Source organism: Momordica charantia, assembly GCF_013281855.1.
Source record: "Momordica charantia cultivar OHB3-1 chromosome 10 unlocalized genomic scaffold, Mcharantia_2.0 BLBB01000010.1, whole genome shotgun sequence".
NCBI lineage: Eukaryota > Viridiplantae > Streptophyta > Magnoliopsida > Cucurbitales > Cucurbitaceae > Momordica > Momordica charantia.
This window is the reverse complement of record NW_028275158.1, coordinates 22,791,191-22,806,777: the sequence shown is the minus strand read 5'-3', so window position 1 is coordinate 22,806,777 and position 15,587 is coordinate 22,791,191. Positions and strand designations below refer to the sequence as shown.

The 15,587-nt window shown below is 32.8% G+C and overlaps 1 protein-coding gene across 1 annotated transcript; it reads right to left on the bottom strand.

Moving 5' to 3' along the window:
- Positions 1-56: 56 nt before the first annotated feature.
- DAW1 (Transducin/WD40 repeat-like superfamily protein) lies at positions 57-9,705 on the bottom strand. Its single transcript, XM_088118615.1, is given in 25 exon segments — positions 57-346; positions 348-383; positions 491-550; positions 1,056-1,192; positions 1,467-1,562; positions 1,718-1,898; positions 1,982-2,066; positions 2,172-2,230; positions 2,319-2,442; positions 2,869-2,990; positions 3,079-3,233; positions 3,311-3,557; positions 3,725-3,852; positions 3,989-4,052; positions 4,139-4,234; positions 4,647-4,850; positions 4,963-5,289; positions 5,543-5,924; positions 6,039-6,111; positions 6,531-6,634; positions 6,711-6,802; positions 6,957-7,010; positions 7,116-7,200; positions 7,357-7,483; positions 9,559-9,705. Coding segments are annotated over 25 exon segments (3,147 nt in total). The 5' UTR covers positions 9,602-9,705; the 3' UTR covers positions 57-280.
- Positions 9,706-15,587: the final 5,882 nt, after the last annotated feature.

The following is a 15,587-nucleotide window of genomic DNA, read 5'->3' as shown; positions in this document are numbered from 1 at the left end:
GGCATACACCAGTCTGGGTACCATCTCGGTCGACAAATGGATGGGAAATGACAATATGTAAGTAATAATTTTACTCGTATTATAACACTGGATTTCGAGGTGCTAGCCTACAATGAAATGTCAGTTTAATTTATATGAAAGCAGTAATTGACCTTAAGCAAAAAAAAAGGTTTTTTCTTGAAATGACTTGAATTTAGAGAATTTGGTGCTGGGCTAGCCTCCACTCAAAAACCAGAGACTGTGAGCACCAAGCAGTCAAAATATAACAAATAATTACTTTTTAATTACGTTTTCCATGTTCAGCAGTTCGCAGTAATTGATTTGCCATTGATGAAAATGACTTTGCCTGTGTCTTGCATATCTGTAGCTCTTTGGTTGATTCCCTGCACAATGTAATTATATATCATTCCCCTTCCCTCTTTTGCTCAAATTCAATTAATATAAAACCCCTTTGCATACTTTTCTTGAAGTTGAAAGTTGGGGATTGTACCTGTAATTTCTTCACATTCTCTTGCAGCTTGCTTTCTGTCATCTTTGCAACACTTGTTTCCTGCAAGCAAAGAAAACGGATGGTGATCAGTGGTGATGCAACTTCATCAAATCTTACACCAACACTCTAAATTAGTTCACTATTTTCTACATCAATAGCTCAATCTATTTCTGATTAAGTGGAATATTAGCCCCGAAATGTGACTCTAACAGCTACGTTCCAAGAGGCCATACAGCTTGCATTCGTCTATCTACTTTTGTATTCGTCCAAGGATCACCAATATCTAATTGTGCAGTGTCGGCTCAATCTTAAGAAGGAATCATTAGTTAGAATTCGTATAAACTGCTAGAGTTATCTAGATCATTTATACATACATTGCTTACATCTTTCTCCTTATTTAAGATTGTTAAGGATCCCAGATGAATAATATCAAAGAACCCGACAAGATTTATAAGATCCATTGACCTACTCCTCTCATCATCTTTTTCGAAAGGCATCATTTGTAAGAGTTCAACTTAGCCATATGTATGCGTAGCTAGAAGATTGGTAGCAGATGTGTACTTACCCCAGCTGATGAAAACCCGTACTTCTTCTTGATTTGATCAACTGCACCTGCCTTATTATCTGGATTCCAATCAGGTTGCTCTTCCTTGGCCGAGTTTTTCTCCGTCTTGACCTTCATCTGTTTCAGCTTTCCTGAATTTTTTGATGAAGTATATACTGATTCGATTAGGGTGACGATGTATGCTAGTATAGTTTGGATTTGTAAAGCCATAGTTCATTATAGTTTAATTCTCATAGAAATAAAAGTTCTCAATTTTACATTCTCGCACCAAGCAGCCAACTGTAAATTTAGGCATAAATTTTGAAAGATGTAATTCTAAACTAATCTAAAGTAGTTGATATAGCCAGCAATTAAAAATACATCAAGAGAAGATTAATTTTCAAGAAACTGGTGGGACACTGACCTTTAAAGAAGAATTAAATGTACTTGCCAACTTTTGCTTGTTAAGATTACCCAACATGCTCTGTTCTTTTGGTTTTTCAACAGGATCTTCAAGTTCGATGTCATCTGAAGGATAGAAAGACAAAATATAACATGTTTAGACAAAAAGAGGATACTGAACAGAGACTTCAATAGATTTAGACAAATTATTGTTGTAATCAAGTTTCATAACTCGAACAATTTATCAGTTTAAAAGATAAACTAGCACGTGGAGTGAATACCTATATCCAATGCAGACTTGTCTTCACTACCTTCAGCAATTTTAACGTCCCTGTGGAAGTTGGAAGCTGAAAAGATTACGGAAAGTTCTTCAACAGATTCTTTAGCATCTTCTGTTTCGATGTCGGGAGCCTGCTTTGTTTTGCTTCCAGCCATCTCTTGGAAAACAGATGTAAACATACCCTAGCATTATTCGAGAGACAAGTTTTGTCACCCTTTTGATTGAACATTCTTGTTCTAGGTAGAGTTGAAGTAATGTTTCTTACCTTCTTTTTCTCCTTGTGAGCAATAATCCCTTCTTGTGAAAAAGTATGATCTTTCCTGTATATGTGACTGACAGAGTCCAAAATCCTAAAACAAAAACAAAGCAGTTAACATGTCTTGAATGCACCGAGGATATGAAGGACGTACATGATCATCACCAGATGCAAATTTTTACATGGAAGAAATAAATACCTAAAGATTTTCTTATGGCACAATACCGAGACGACAAACATTTCTTGATCACCATTTACCTGTTCATAAAGAAGACAGAGATTAATAAGAGCATTCAATTGTGTTGGGGGTGGGTAGAATTTAAATGCTAACATCCATGCTTCATACCGCAATAAGTTCGCCATCCTTGGAAGAACATATAATGCAATCAGGCAATGAATTAACTTTTGAAGGAGAACATCTGAAACCTCTTACTGAAGTCTCCTTTAAGAGAGAGAACTCTGGCAAGGACCTACAATGGTTGGTATTTAAGTTAATATGTGTTCAACAGATCACAAATACGCACTCCAAATGTGATGGTGGAATTCTATGAGAAATGTACACGTATAAAATTACTAAACTTCACAGCTAGATTAACCTAGTATTGTGCACCAATCAAGTTGCATTAAGAACTTATGGCTCAAGAACAGCCTGATTATTCCAGCGGCCATTCTCCCACAATAAACTGAATCTTATGTGCTGTAAACCATGCAATATCTTGCTATGATGGAAACAAAAATCTTAAAAACATAAGCATCGAGCAATCTTTGACTTCTAATTAGTAAAACACTCCTAATGATCGACATTTAAATCATAGAGTAAAGAAAATATTGAAACACTATATCTCTATCATGGTATAATTTGACTAAAGCAAGATCAAAATATGCAAAACCAGCACCTTATTTCGATTTTCCCAGTGCCGAAAACAAGCATGAGACCAACATCTGAGGTACTATAGAAGGTTGATGCCCAACAACATGATGAATGAAACTTCTTCTTGTAAAGAACCTTCCTGATTCCCTGAGAAGAAAGAAACAATGACAGTGGTAGTCAGTAGCTCAGTAATGTAGAAAAATAACTCAATTGGGTGCCTAAAGACGATGCCTACCTGAACAGCATGCACAAAGGAATAGATATATGAGGCTTTCTCAGAACATAGTAATAACAGAGACTGTTTTGGCATGCTATCCACAGCTGGACTACCTTTTACCAGTTCTAGATCATCTGACATGCTTGATCCTCTGGTTGCTGCATCTTGACCATCTGTAGAAAACAGGAGATTAAATTCAGTATGATTCTTCTATACATTATCAGAGAGAGAGAGAGATAGTAGATCTTACATAAAATCTGCATGAATAGAGCTCTAGAGGGTTTCTTGGGATGAACATTGCTAGCACTTAATGTATTTCCAGTTTCACTGTCAAGAGCCAAGATAGAAGAATCCTTGGTCGCAATAGCGAGAACATTTTTCTCAAAACCCTGCAAATTGCAGCTTTCAAACTGCAAAGAAATGATACCGGCAGATATTTCACTGGTAATACGTTTTTGATATATTAGATTGGACCCTTGAATATCGAATAGGGAAACCTGTTGAAAGTGATAGCAGTTGCAACAAATTAAATTTGTCAGTTCTCCACCAAACATAGAGCAAATCGATCTAAAATGTATAGTCTCCTGACATTCTTGACATTCAGTCATTCAATGTGAAAAGAAAGTGTGCAACTTCACAGTGCAAAATAAGAGACTAAGCTTACACATCCTTGGTCAGATCCAACAGCAAGATGATTTGATCTGGGGTTTATGTTGATTGCAAGTATTGGACCATCAACTTTTATAAGTTTAACACTCTGCATAATATGATTGTTCCGTTTCTTCGTACTTCCTGTGGTATGTCACGATGATCCCTTTCAGAACACATAATTACAATTTTCACCATGGAAAACTCATCTCTACTTAATAAATAATTAAACCAAACAATACATCTTAGTCAAGTCATGGATTCATTAACCTAAAACTACCTTGGAAAGGCATAAAACTGTTGTCAGCTGCATAAGGTTCTGGCCGAAATTTAAAGACACGAACCTGTCAGATACAATAGCGTCTTAATATTAAACCATTAAGAATCCTATTTTGTCAGTTTTGTAATATTACTCAAGATATTAGTTCACCATTCCGCTGTGATCTCCAGAAACAAGAATCTGGGAACTGCCATCAAAATGCAATGCTGTCACCGGTATACCACTTAAAGAAAAATCATCCTCGCTCTGCATTATTAACAATAATTTCAGTAAAAATTTTATTTTTGGTTACAATCTAAATGGAAAAGAATCATTCCCAAGTTTTGTCATGGCATGCCTGCTTTACTCATGTCCCAAGTAAGGGAAGATAGCTAGCTCATAGGAGATGGATTTTGAATAAATATAGTTATAATGTTTAAAATCCTTTAACGGGTCCTTGTCCAAATCTCGATCTGTGCGCTTAATTTGTGGTGAAGAAAACAAATAATGTTTATATCTCCTGTGCAAAGTTAAAACATGTAATCCAGCCCAAGCAGCAGGAATAGAGTCCTCAATTATGAACTTAAAGCTAATGAAAGAAAATGAAGATATGAATAGATACGCAAATTTCTCTTTCATTTGAAATCTTGATAAGCTCAGAGATAAGAAAAATGTTTACCTGTTGTTGTAAAGAAAATATTGGGATGAAAATAGGGCATGATGCATCCCAAAAGTTTATGCTTCCATCATTATGTCCAGATATATACAAATTCTCAACCTTTGAAAATCCACCAAACTGGACTGTGTTTAAGTATGTTACTTCCTTTGGTTTTGGCTCAGAAAGAAAAAGTGAAGGAATGTCTTTTGTCCGCTGAATGTAATCCTACAGTGACACAACATATCAGAAAGCGCACTCTCTTAGCTGACAAGAAAATTAATATATGGTGAGGATTTGAATGCACGAAAGCATGAAATGAATTACACTTCCATCATACCTCATCTGAAGCATATAGAGAACTAGAGTTATTGATGAAAAATCTTGCCACAGTTATGATTGAATCAACAAACGGAATCTTAAGCATAGCCTCTTTTGGAAGTGAGGTTGCCGACCTGGATTGGGATTGTTGTAGGAGATATTTGTCAATCATGCAATCATCATAAGCATAAATACAGCCAGATTTCCCAAGCAATAATAAATAATCTTGCTTGTTCTTGCTGTGATCGTTGAGGCTTGAAATGATTGCCATGTCGATGCAAGGTTCGGACAGCTGAAGCCCCAATTTAATCATGCGAGCTTCAGTTTGCTCATTTAACAAGACTACCTGCCTCCAAATTATTTAAATGTTAGTTAAGTTCACTTTAAATTTAGGTCCTGCATGCATCATATTGAACAGAGATGAGCAAAACTATGGTCTAAATTTGTTCAGTTACATTCATAATTAAACTTGCAATTCTTCAAGTTGTTGATGGTTACACCAAAATTACAAGTTTGAAAGGTCATCATAACGTGCTTATTAATAAATAATATGCTTCTCTGGGAAATACTGGAAACGGTTTCATCATAAATTGCAGTACCTGCAGGAAGTTCGCAGAGGCACCCATAACATATAGTCTACTTGTTTTTGCATCCACATAAGCACACCTCAGCGACGCTATAGGAATTTTGTCCAACTTATATCCAAGATTAAGCTTACATAAAGGACCAGTTCGAGTGCTATTCTCGGACACTGAATCAGTTCTCGGATTTTTGCCATAAGGAATAGTCCATATTAAAACATCTCCGTTGCCATACCCAACAGCAACTTTACTTCCTAAAGGGCAGACCCAGCATGCACAGGTCACCTTCTTTGCTTCTTGATATGGTGATAGCATGGTATTTCCACCCGTGATGAAAATATATCTGGATTCTTTAGTATCCCACAGAGTAATCAGGCCATCATTGAATATTAGAAGCACTCTACAAGGAGTAGAAACAAAGATGATAGCGATAAACTTTAATTTTAATAATTCAACTACTTATTTTTTTTAACAAATAAGCAGTGCGAGTCAGGGCCATGATTTCTTGCATTACCTCTTAAATTCAGTGGTCGGTTGTGGTAATATGTGGTTTATAGATATATCACTGGTAACTTCAGCTGGATTTCCTGAACAAGATGGTTGGTGCGTTTCAGTTCAAGAATAGAGGTGAATTTCGAATAGAAAAATAGGTAGGAAGTAGATGTCCTGGAAAAAGAAAACCAAACAATTTTATACAGATATGCATTTGCTTGACAATAATATAATATATGTGTGTGTATGTATGTATCTCTCTGATGTGGCGTGGATATGCTTGATTAATCAAGTAGGGAGCTATGATTATAAGCCCCATTTCATCAATTCTAAATCTACGTTATTTGCTAAGGATGCAGTGAAGTCCGCGCTTTAACATAGATCAGTTCACAACTAAGTGATCAACAGGGATTACATTGTTAACAACTTGTCAGTACATGATTACAATTGAACAATTTTGTGAGAGAGATGTTGGAAGAGACTGCAGAGAAGAAGAAAATAAAATTGGTCTCACCACGTGAGGCTGAAACAGGTATGGTGTACTTCATTTGTATTATGTTACAGAGACTTTGGTCGAGCTTCAAAATTGAAACATTACCGAGATAATCTCCAACATACCTGCAAATTTTAGTCTCATAAGAAACTTAAGGGCAGTAACACACCTAGATTTTCAATGAAAGCAGAACAAACTTACATATATGGACTCTGTTGTAAGATCGTGAAAGAGGTGATTTCTTCCTCGAAAACATGCACATGTAACAACAACTTCTTGTCTATATCCCATACCTACACAAAAAGATTTCTATAAGTATTATGTTATATTACGAAGGAGACAGACAAATCATGACTCACAACTATCATTGACTGCATGAAGTGATTATAACCTAATGGAATAAATTACTTGGTTGAAATCAGAATTAGTCTCCTCTTAGTGAATTACCTCAATTTGGTTGTTTGCAGTAACATTAAGAAGGAATCCCTGGTTCTCCATGAACTGAAAGTGAAAAACCTCAATATCTTATTAAGTAGGCTTGTTAGGAAGCACCTAAAATAAAAATGTTCACCAGATACAGAACTGAGAAGATAAGAATCAGTATACTTGCAAAAACTTGCTGGGAATTGCCTCCTTAGACTCGAGTAGAGTTTGAGTGTTATCTTTTCCAAATAGCTTAATTCGACCATCTCTACGAATAACAATAAGCACTGAAAGTTAAACATTCAATTCTTTCACCAATTAATTAACTGCAAAATGGGAGGTAAATGGGTAACTAGTTGGAGAAGAATTTGGACCAAAAAAAAAAAAAGAAGTTATGATCAAGGATGGGGCGAAGGACACCTACTTGGTAGAAAGAGCAAGTATCCTTTGGATGGAGTCATAAGCAAACGTAGTAGAACCTGATGGAATGCCATAGTGGAAGGCAAGACGTGGTTCCACCTCACATCCTTTTAAGCCGTCAAAGGTGCCTCCTGGCTGCAGCACAAACATGTCAAATTGTTACAAAACTATCCCCTCTCCATGTTAAAAAAAAAAAAAAAAAAGAAGGAAGATTTCTCATTCATCAATGCAAACTCCTCCTTCCATGGACAAATCAACCACCCCTTTTTCTTTTGTATCTCTTTACAAGTAATAATTTAAACCTTGGCAGTGAAGAACGGAAATGGTTTTAAGGATAAATAAACCAACACTCAACCCAAAAGCTTAAGCCGATGAATTGGGTAAATTTAATTCAATACATTAGATATCAATGGCTTTCGTATATTGAATACCGCAAAGATACACCCGCGGGAGATTACTGCCGATGGACAATTTGTCTGGCAAGGAAGGGATAATAAGAGGACTAGCTTACATTAGAAGTCTACTTTCTAATTCAAAAAATGTCTAATATCTAAACGTAAAAAAACTATAAAATTGTCAAAGAATTTTCCAACAAAAGAGCTCATTAAGACATATTTAAGATTAAAAGATCGAAGATTTTAATCTCGAACTCGAAAGAAAAAAATCAATACTTTAAAATTGAGAAATCCAGAGAAATAATTCTGACAAGAAAAGTTTAAAAAAATTGGGACAGACTTTAAGGATTTCAGAATATGTATCTAAAAATAAAAATCATTAAAAAAACATATCTGCCATTGAAGCATAAAACCTTAGCAGATCAAATAACTCTAAAGATAATTTTTCCAAAAGAACAATTCACTGAAATTCATATTAAAAAGCATACGACAATGGGAGGTAATTTCGGAGTTATTTGCCAAAGAGAAAAAAAAGGTTAGAGGAGTAAAAAAAATATACAAAACCATGCAATGATATCAATTTACATTATTTAAAATAATATTTAAAAAAAAAAGAAGAAAAAGATAAATCTGTAAATATTAGTTATGAAGGGTCTAATTCTAAATACATTCCAGCCCTTACCCAAACAACTCGCCGCCCATCACGTGGACTGCTCGTGTCTCTGACTCTCATACATTTATTTCTTCTGGACTCGGTTATTAAAAAAACATAATTTTCTTTTCGACAACAATATGATAAATTGATAATAAATATTTATATTACATAATTTTTAATGTATTTTAAAAAGTTAGGGATATAATAAATATTTGGAAATATTAAAAAAAGGCTAAAAAAATTCAACGTCAAAATAGAATTCAAACCTACTTCTTGTTCTCACAAGATGTTGGGATTGAGGATGACTCGATTTGAGAATAGGTTAAAAAAAAATCGAAAAATAAAAAGATTTACAGAAGCCAACAAACTTTAACTTTTAAAATAATAATTTCCAAAGACGAACGAGTGCTGCAAAACACAAATATCATTTGCCCTCGGCCGATTTTAAAATTTCGTCTGGCAGAACCCAATCGTCGCGGACCATACAACTATTTAATTCTTCTTTCATAAAAATAAATAAATCCGATATCGGTTTTGGCGTTATCTGCCGACTCATCGACTCGATAGACTATTAAGGCTTTTTTAATCAACAAATGAATCCACGCCACGTCGCAGCGCCAGTGGTAGCTTCTTCCTCTTCTTCGACTCGAGGCCCCCGATTTGCAGAGAGCCGAAGAAGAGGAATGATAAAATCATAAAACAAGTTGCATTAGGAATTGGCGTCAGCTTCTGCTAATTCCGATTCTAAAAAAAAATAAATCCTAGGGATTCCAACTCCTATGACTACACTTTCTAGGTGAATTCCAGATTGCTACGTTTTCCAATTTCCCGCACTCTCCAGGAATATCAAAAAATTAATAAATAGAAACAAGATAATGAACTCTGCACAGATCAATTGTGAAAACTCTTGTTAATCAATTCGAACTTCCGTTTCATTCAAGCCTCGTAGATTCCGCAAAACAAAATCAGTAACAAAGCAGAACGAAAGCAGAAATTAAAACTAAATCGAAACAGTGATCAGGCTGCTTAGAATCAAAGCATTTTAAGATCAGAGAGTCCGATCGACAGTGCGCAGTTGACGATTTGGTAAAGACGATCGGAAGAAGAAGAGAAGAAAATCTGAGTGGAAAGAAAATAGTGACAGTAACAGAGTGACTTGCCTTCCGCGAAGCCATATCAACGAGTTTCTTGACGAACATCTTGGCGATGCGGCTGCGAGAGCTCCAGTCACTAAGAATCTGAGTCACTGATGCCTGAGATCGGAAGAGAAGACTGAAAATGGAAGATGAAATCCGCTTTGTGATAACCGAAGAAGCTTAACTTGTCTTATAATGAAGTTTCTTTTGGAGCAGAGACACAAAAATGAGTGGGGCAGAGAGGAACCAAAGCGGTTTTTTCAAAAAAGGAAGGTTTGGATGATCTGAAGGGGACACGTGGACGTTGATTAGGTGATCGTGACAACGATGGGTTAAAACGAACAACTCTGACGAGTGAAAGAATGCCACGTGGATTTGTATGTGGGACCTATGTCCCTGTCTTTGAATTCAGGTACGGCACGTGGCAAACCGAGAGTTTTTATTTTTATTTTTTTTGATAGCGGAAGTTTTTAATTGCTTCTTTGTTTTTTCAACATATTTTGTAATTACTTTTTCAATTTCTTATGATAATCACCCGCTCATTTTAATTGAAGAATAAATCAAATTAGTTTATTTGATTTGTAAACTTTCAATAGATTTTGTCTATTTATCTCTTAAATGTGACACGTTATAGTTAAAAGTAGCAGTGCACTGACTTTTTAAGTAGACTAATTTCAAACATGCAGATTAATAAAACAAGTTTATGACTAAGAAAATATGACATATCCTAAAAAAAAAAATAAGTCATTGATTTGCTCATTGGGAGTAGTTGAGGCTTTCAGCATACCACATTATTATTATTATTATCTAAATTTTTTTTTCTTTTGAGTTAAGCATGCTACATTATTAAACCAATATAATTAATGATAATGCAAGTATACATATTTTGGTAGGCACAAAAAGAGTATATATATTTTTGGTACAATTTGGACAGCGAAGGAAAGGAATGAGGAGTAACTGAGAGGGAGGGAAATCCCTTAAAGTACCAAAGATTTGGGGTAAATAAAAATGTTAATTTAATAATTTTAATTAACTCTCCCTCTTTAATGATTTGCTTTATTTGACTTCTGCTTTTAAGTCGGTGAAATGGACTGCCTAAAGTGTCTCGCTATTTGCTTTTTGTGTTCATTTGGGATTTAAATATGAGATAATGTGGAATAGTTATTTGTGTTATGTACAATTAATTTTCCAATTAAGTACTCCCGGGAGGATTGAGTTGGAATTACCATTTTTCAATACAAAGTACAAAGATGGAGGACTGAACTCCGACCTATACCAAAGAAACAAAATACCTTAATTATTGAACCATGTGTATAGTTGCAAGTAAGAATTGCCATTTTATTAATAGGTAATGGATAAATATTTAATAGATAAATATATAGTTTTTCTTCATACATGCGGAGGTGTAATTTGAACTCACAACATTCTAGTCGAAAGTAAGTTAGGTTCAAGTTGTCAATAGATAAATACATAGTTATACAATTTTTAAATATTTATTTGTTAATAAAAAACAAAAAATAAAAATCAATAATTTTTAAATTATGGCCAAATTGAAATAAAATAAAAAACTTTTAGATCTTTTTTTAGTTTTGTTTTGAAATTAATCTAAGAATTTAAAAAGAATAACAACAACAAAAATTTGTTCAAAAAAGTGAGTCAGAGAAGTTTACTTTTTTAAACGAAACACAAGCAAGTTTAATTTTTAGAAATAGAATCTTATGGATGTACAGTACTATTATTACTACAGTAATTTAAGGATGTGTTTTGGGTCCAAAATAACTTTTGATACGGTTAAAATTACTTCCGACCCATTTGATAACCATGTTTGGTTTTTGGGTTTTTCTTGTTTTTAGTTTTTGGTTTTCTATTTTTAAAAAACAAAAACTTTTATAACCCTTTTTTGTTTTTTGTTTTTCACAAAACGTGTTTGGTAACCATTTTTAGTTTTATGTTTTTAAAAATTTAGAAAATTGAAAATAAGAAAGCAGAACTGCTTTCTCTTTTCCCGAGTCATTACATTCAAATCGTTATTTTAAATCAAGTTGGTCGTCGTCACACCACTCGCTGATGCGGATCTGGGAGGCTGGGTCGTCCCGCATTGAATACGAATAAGCTCTTCTTTCATTCCTCTTGTTCAAATGCTTTCCCTTGGCTTCGGTGCCAGCTAGGACTGGTAGCATGGTCTTCTCTTAGGCTTTCTCTTGGTGGAGGAATGGGAGCTGCACGTTAGCACTTGACTTTCTTACTTTTCCGGATATAGAGAAAATTTTATGTAGAGTAGAGATGATAATGGTGTGGGTGCGAGTAAAGATGTTCTTTTCGATTATCGAGCTCGTGAAAATTTTTAGTCTCCGTCTCCACCTCGTTCTTGGGTCTAAGAGATGTTCTCGAGAAAAATTATCGGCTTTATAATTGTTTTTAATTATTTTTAGAATTTAAGCAGAAAAAAGTGTAATAAATATATATTAATTATTTAAAAAATGGAATTGGGGACGGGACGGGGTCGAGACATGCATTTTCTATTTTTTGGACCCGATCGTGTGGAAATTTTTGTCTTCCCCTAATATAGAGACATGAAAATAGAGATGTACGAAAATTTTTGGAAGATAAATAAAAATATTTAGAAAAAAAAAAGAAAAGTTAAAGACAAAAAGAGGAAAAAATTAAAGTCAAGAGGAAAAGATAGGTTAAAGAAAAAAAAAAGAAATTATAAAGAAATAGAAAAATTATAGTGGAAACAAATTTAGAGATAAAAACAAGATTCAAAATATAATTTTTATAGAAAAAAATAAATACAAAGATAAATAAAAGTTAGCGTGAAAGAAAATTGAACAAGAAAATAAAATATAATGTAGAGGAAAAAATAGATTACGAAGAGAAATAATAGTTACAAAATATGAAATTTTAAAGAGAATAAAGTTAGGAAAATATTAAATTTTTATATTGGTCTGTTAGAAAAAAAACAAAAATACAGAAAAATTTGGAGAGAGATAAATTACAATAAAATATTCAAAATGGAAAAATTTTAGAGAGAGAAAAAAAAGTTTTGTAGATAGAAATTTAGAAATAAAAAAATTAGAGTGAAAAAATTTTTTAGAGATAAATACGAGAAAGAAAAAAAAAGTTGAGTATTAAAAGAAAAATGAGATTTTGAAAAAAAAAAATTATTTTTAAAAACTACTTTTTTTTTTGAAATTTACATAGAATTTCAAAATGTTTTTTGAAAAATAAAATAACAGAAAATTAATATTAATTATTTTTAACTTATTTAGAAATAGAAAAATATAAATTTTTTAATTTAAATATTTTATTGGATTTTTTTAATTTCTCTTTTAACTCTTACAAAAACATCCAGCAATATCGAGATTTTATCGACATTTCCATGAAATTGAGACCTCAACCTTTTTAGCGATATTTACGTTTAAATATACCAACCTAACCTATTTCGAAAAAGAAAAAAGAAAAAAAAAATTGTTCCTTTGAATTCGCATATCAAATAATCGGATCGGCCGTGAAGATGGGCTTATGCTTTGTGTATGTATCAACCCAATCCCTCATGAAATTATTGGGTCGGGCCGTGCTAGTCTAAATACATCCACACTTCTTAAATCTAATTTTTTAAAATATTTATAAACGTGTATTTTCCATAAAAATAATAATGCGTATAGTATTCTTTAAATAAGTTATTATGATACTGGTAATTAAGATAGTTTTATTTTAAATAGTAATTTTTTTAGGTCAGGTAGAATAGAGATTCCAACCTCCCACCAAAATACTCCTAATTATTGATTTGCATAATTGATAGTAAATCTAGATATTAATTAGCTATAATTATATCAATATGAGGATGAAGGCATGTACTTCTTCGTTTTTAGTCGGAGATTGAGTCCTTCATCCCTATTTTTGTTGTACTAAAAAGAAGGTTATAATTATAATTTTATTGATTTAGGATTTTAATCTAAATTTATCAATTAGAAATTAAAATATGACAAGAATTAAATAAGTAATTTATTTTGAAATTTTATGAAATCGGTAAATCCAACCATTTTGATATCTTTTTACATAAAACACGATTTGATTCAAAATTCTAGGTGTCAAACAACATAATTTATTTGAAATCGATAAGATTTAAAATCACTCATAATCCTGTAGTTCCAAACAGATCTTTTACGTTTGGAAGTACCGAAATAAGCCATTCTTAAAAAGTAATCACAAGTTTTATAGTGTTTGCATATATAATAACTTTTAAAAAGGCAGATGTACTTTATAACACTTCTTTTTAGAAAATTATTAATCAATTTACCAAAAAATTGATTGAAAATATAATAATAACAATTAATTAATGCAAGGTTTTTTTTTTTTTTGCTATATTTATATTGTATATTTTTTAATGGTTATTTATGCAAATATTTAACCATGCAAATGTAAAAATATAACAGAAAAATTGTTTATCTGATCATAGGAGCGGTTAAATGAAATGTGTTTTTTTAGTACAAAAGAAATAGATACTTTAACCAGATGAGCAATTCTGAAGTTGACAACTAACGTATTATTTTGTTTGGAACATGATTAATTCGGTATTTAAGAGGGTCGAGTCTGACATTAAATTTAGGGGCATAGAAATAGGACGAGAAAGGAAAATGTTGGGTTAAAAATTAGGATGGGAGATGGGAAGTTAGAAGTAAGGAAGGGGGGAGGGGGCACATGGGGGATGTATTAGTTAGAGAAATCAATCATAGCTCACAACTAATAATATAATGTAAGACATTGGTCCCCATTGGCAATGGCCCCAAATGCAAAAGAAAGAAATTGAGGGGCAAAGGGATTTATGTTTAAATACTATTCTGGTCGACGTGTTTTTTGTTTTGATTCATTTTCGTCTCTGTACTTTTCAAAACGTGTATTTTAGTCCGTATATTTTAAATTTTTGTTCATTTTAGTTCTCTATACTTTCAAAAGATTTATTTTGGTCCATGTATTTTTAAAACGTGGCCATTTTAGTCCTTATTTGCAAAATTTTATATATACAATGTAAATTTTTTTAGTACAAGTTTATACCTACATTTCAAAAAAAACAGTGAGTTAAGTGCATGTCGTCCTAAAATTGTGATAAAAAAAAATTAAGGAACTCAAATGGATACTTTCTAAAAATAGTGGGACCAAAAACGAATAGTTTGAAAGTAAAAATACTAAAACGAACAAAAGTTGAAAGTACAATAATAAAAATGAACAAAGGTGGAAAATAAATGAACAAAAATAGTATTTAAACCATAAATTTGTAATTAGGTAAGAAAGATAGTTAGGTGCTGATTGGTCAACATCAATCTCTCGTCGACTACCACTAAATTTTTAACCGCCACGAAAGAAAAATGTAAAAGAAAAAAAAATTTCTCTACCTTTTAGAAAATAGTAAGCTATCAAATTTTGATCGGTGGTCCGAACGAGGCTAAGACCGGGACTCTAATCTTATAGCAAGGCATTGCCATTGGGGTGGGCTCATCATCACTTCTCTCCTTATTCAAGTCCCACATGACAACACAACATGTGGTCCTCTCACCGTCATATCATTATAACACACACATACACACCCCTTCCCCTTTACAACCTAAGCTTTCCCCATCTCCTCCTATCCATTCCTTTTCCTTCCCTTTCTTTTTTTTCGGGTCAAGTCTCTCTCGACACGGTCATATCTATGATGATATTTGTATTGATCGAGAGAGGTCAGTTTCGGTTTATAACCTAACAAATCATTTCTCTTACTCGTATAGTGTGTTATCATGTCATAATTCTAAATTCTTTGACTCTCTTTTAATTTTTAGGAAAAAAATTGTATACTGCCCTAGTACTAATATAAGGAGACTAATTTTAGTTTCTCTTCAACTCACATATTTAAAAAAATAATAATAAAAATCTCAAATTTTCTTTCATTTAATTTTTAGAATTGAAAAATTTTATATATAATTAGAAAGTAAAATCTTGCTGCTCCCTTATGAAAATTTCTATTGGGTATTTAGTTAATTTTAACTTTAAATTTTCATTTTATTGAATT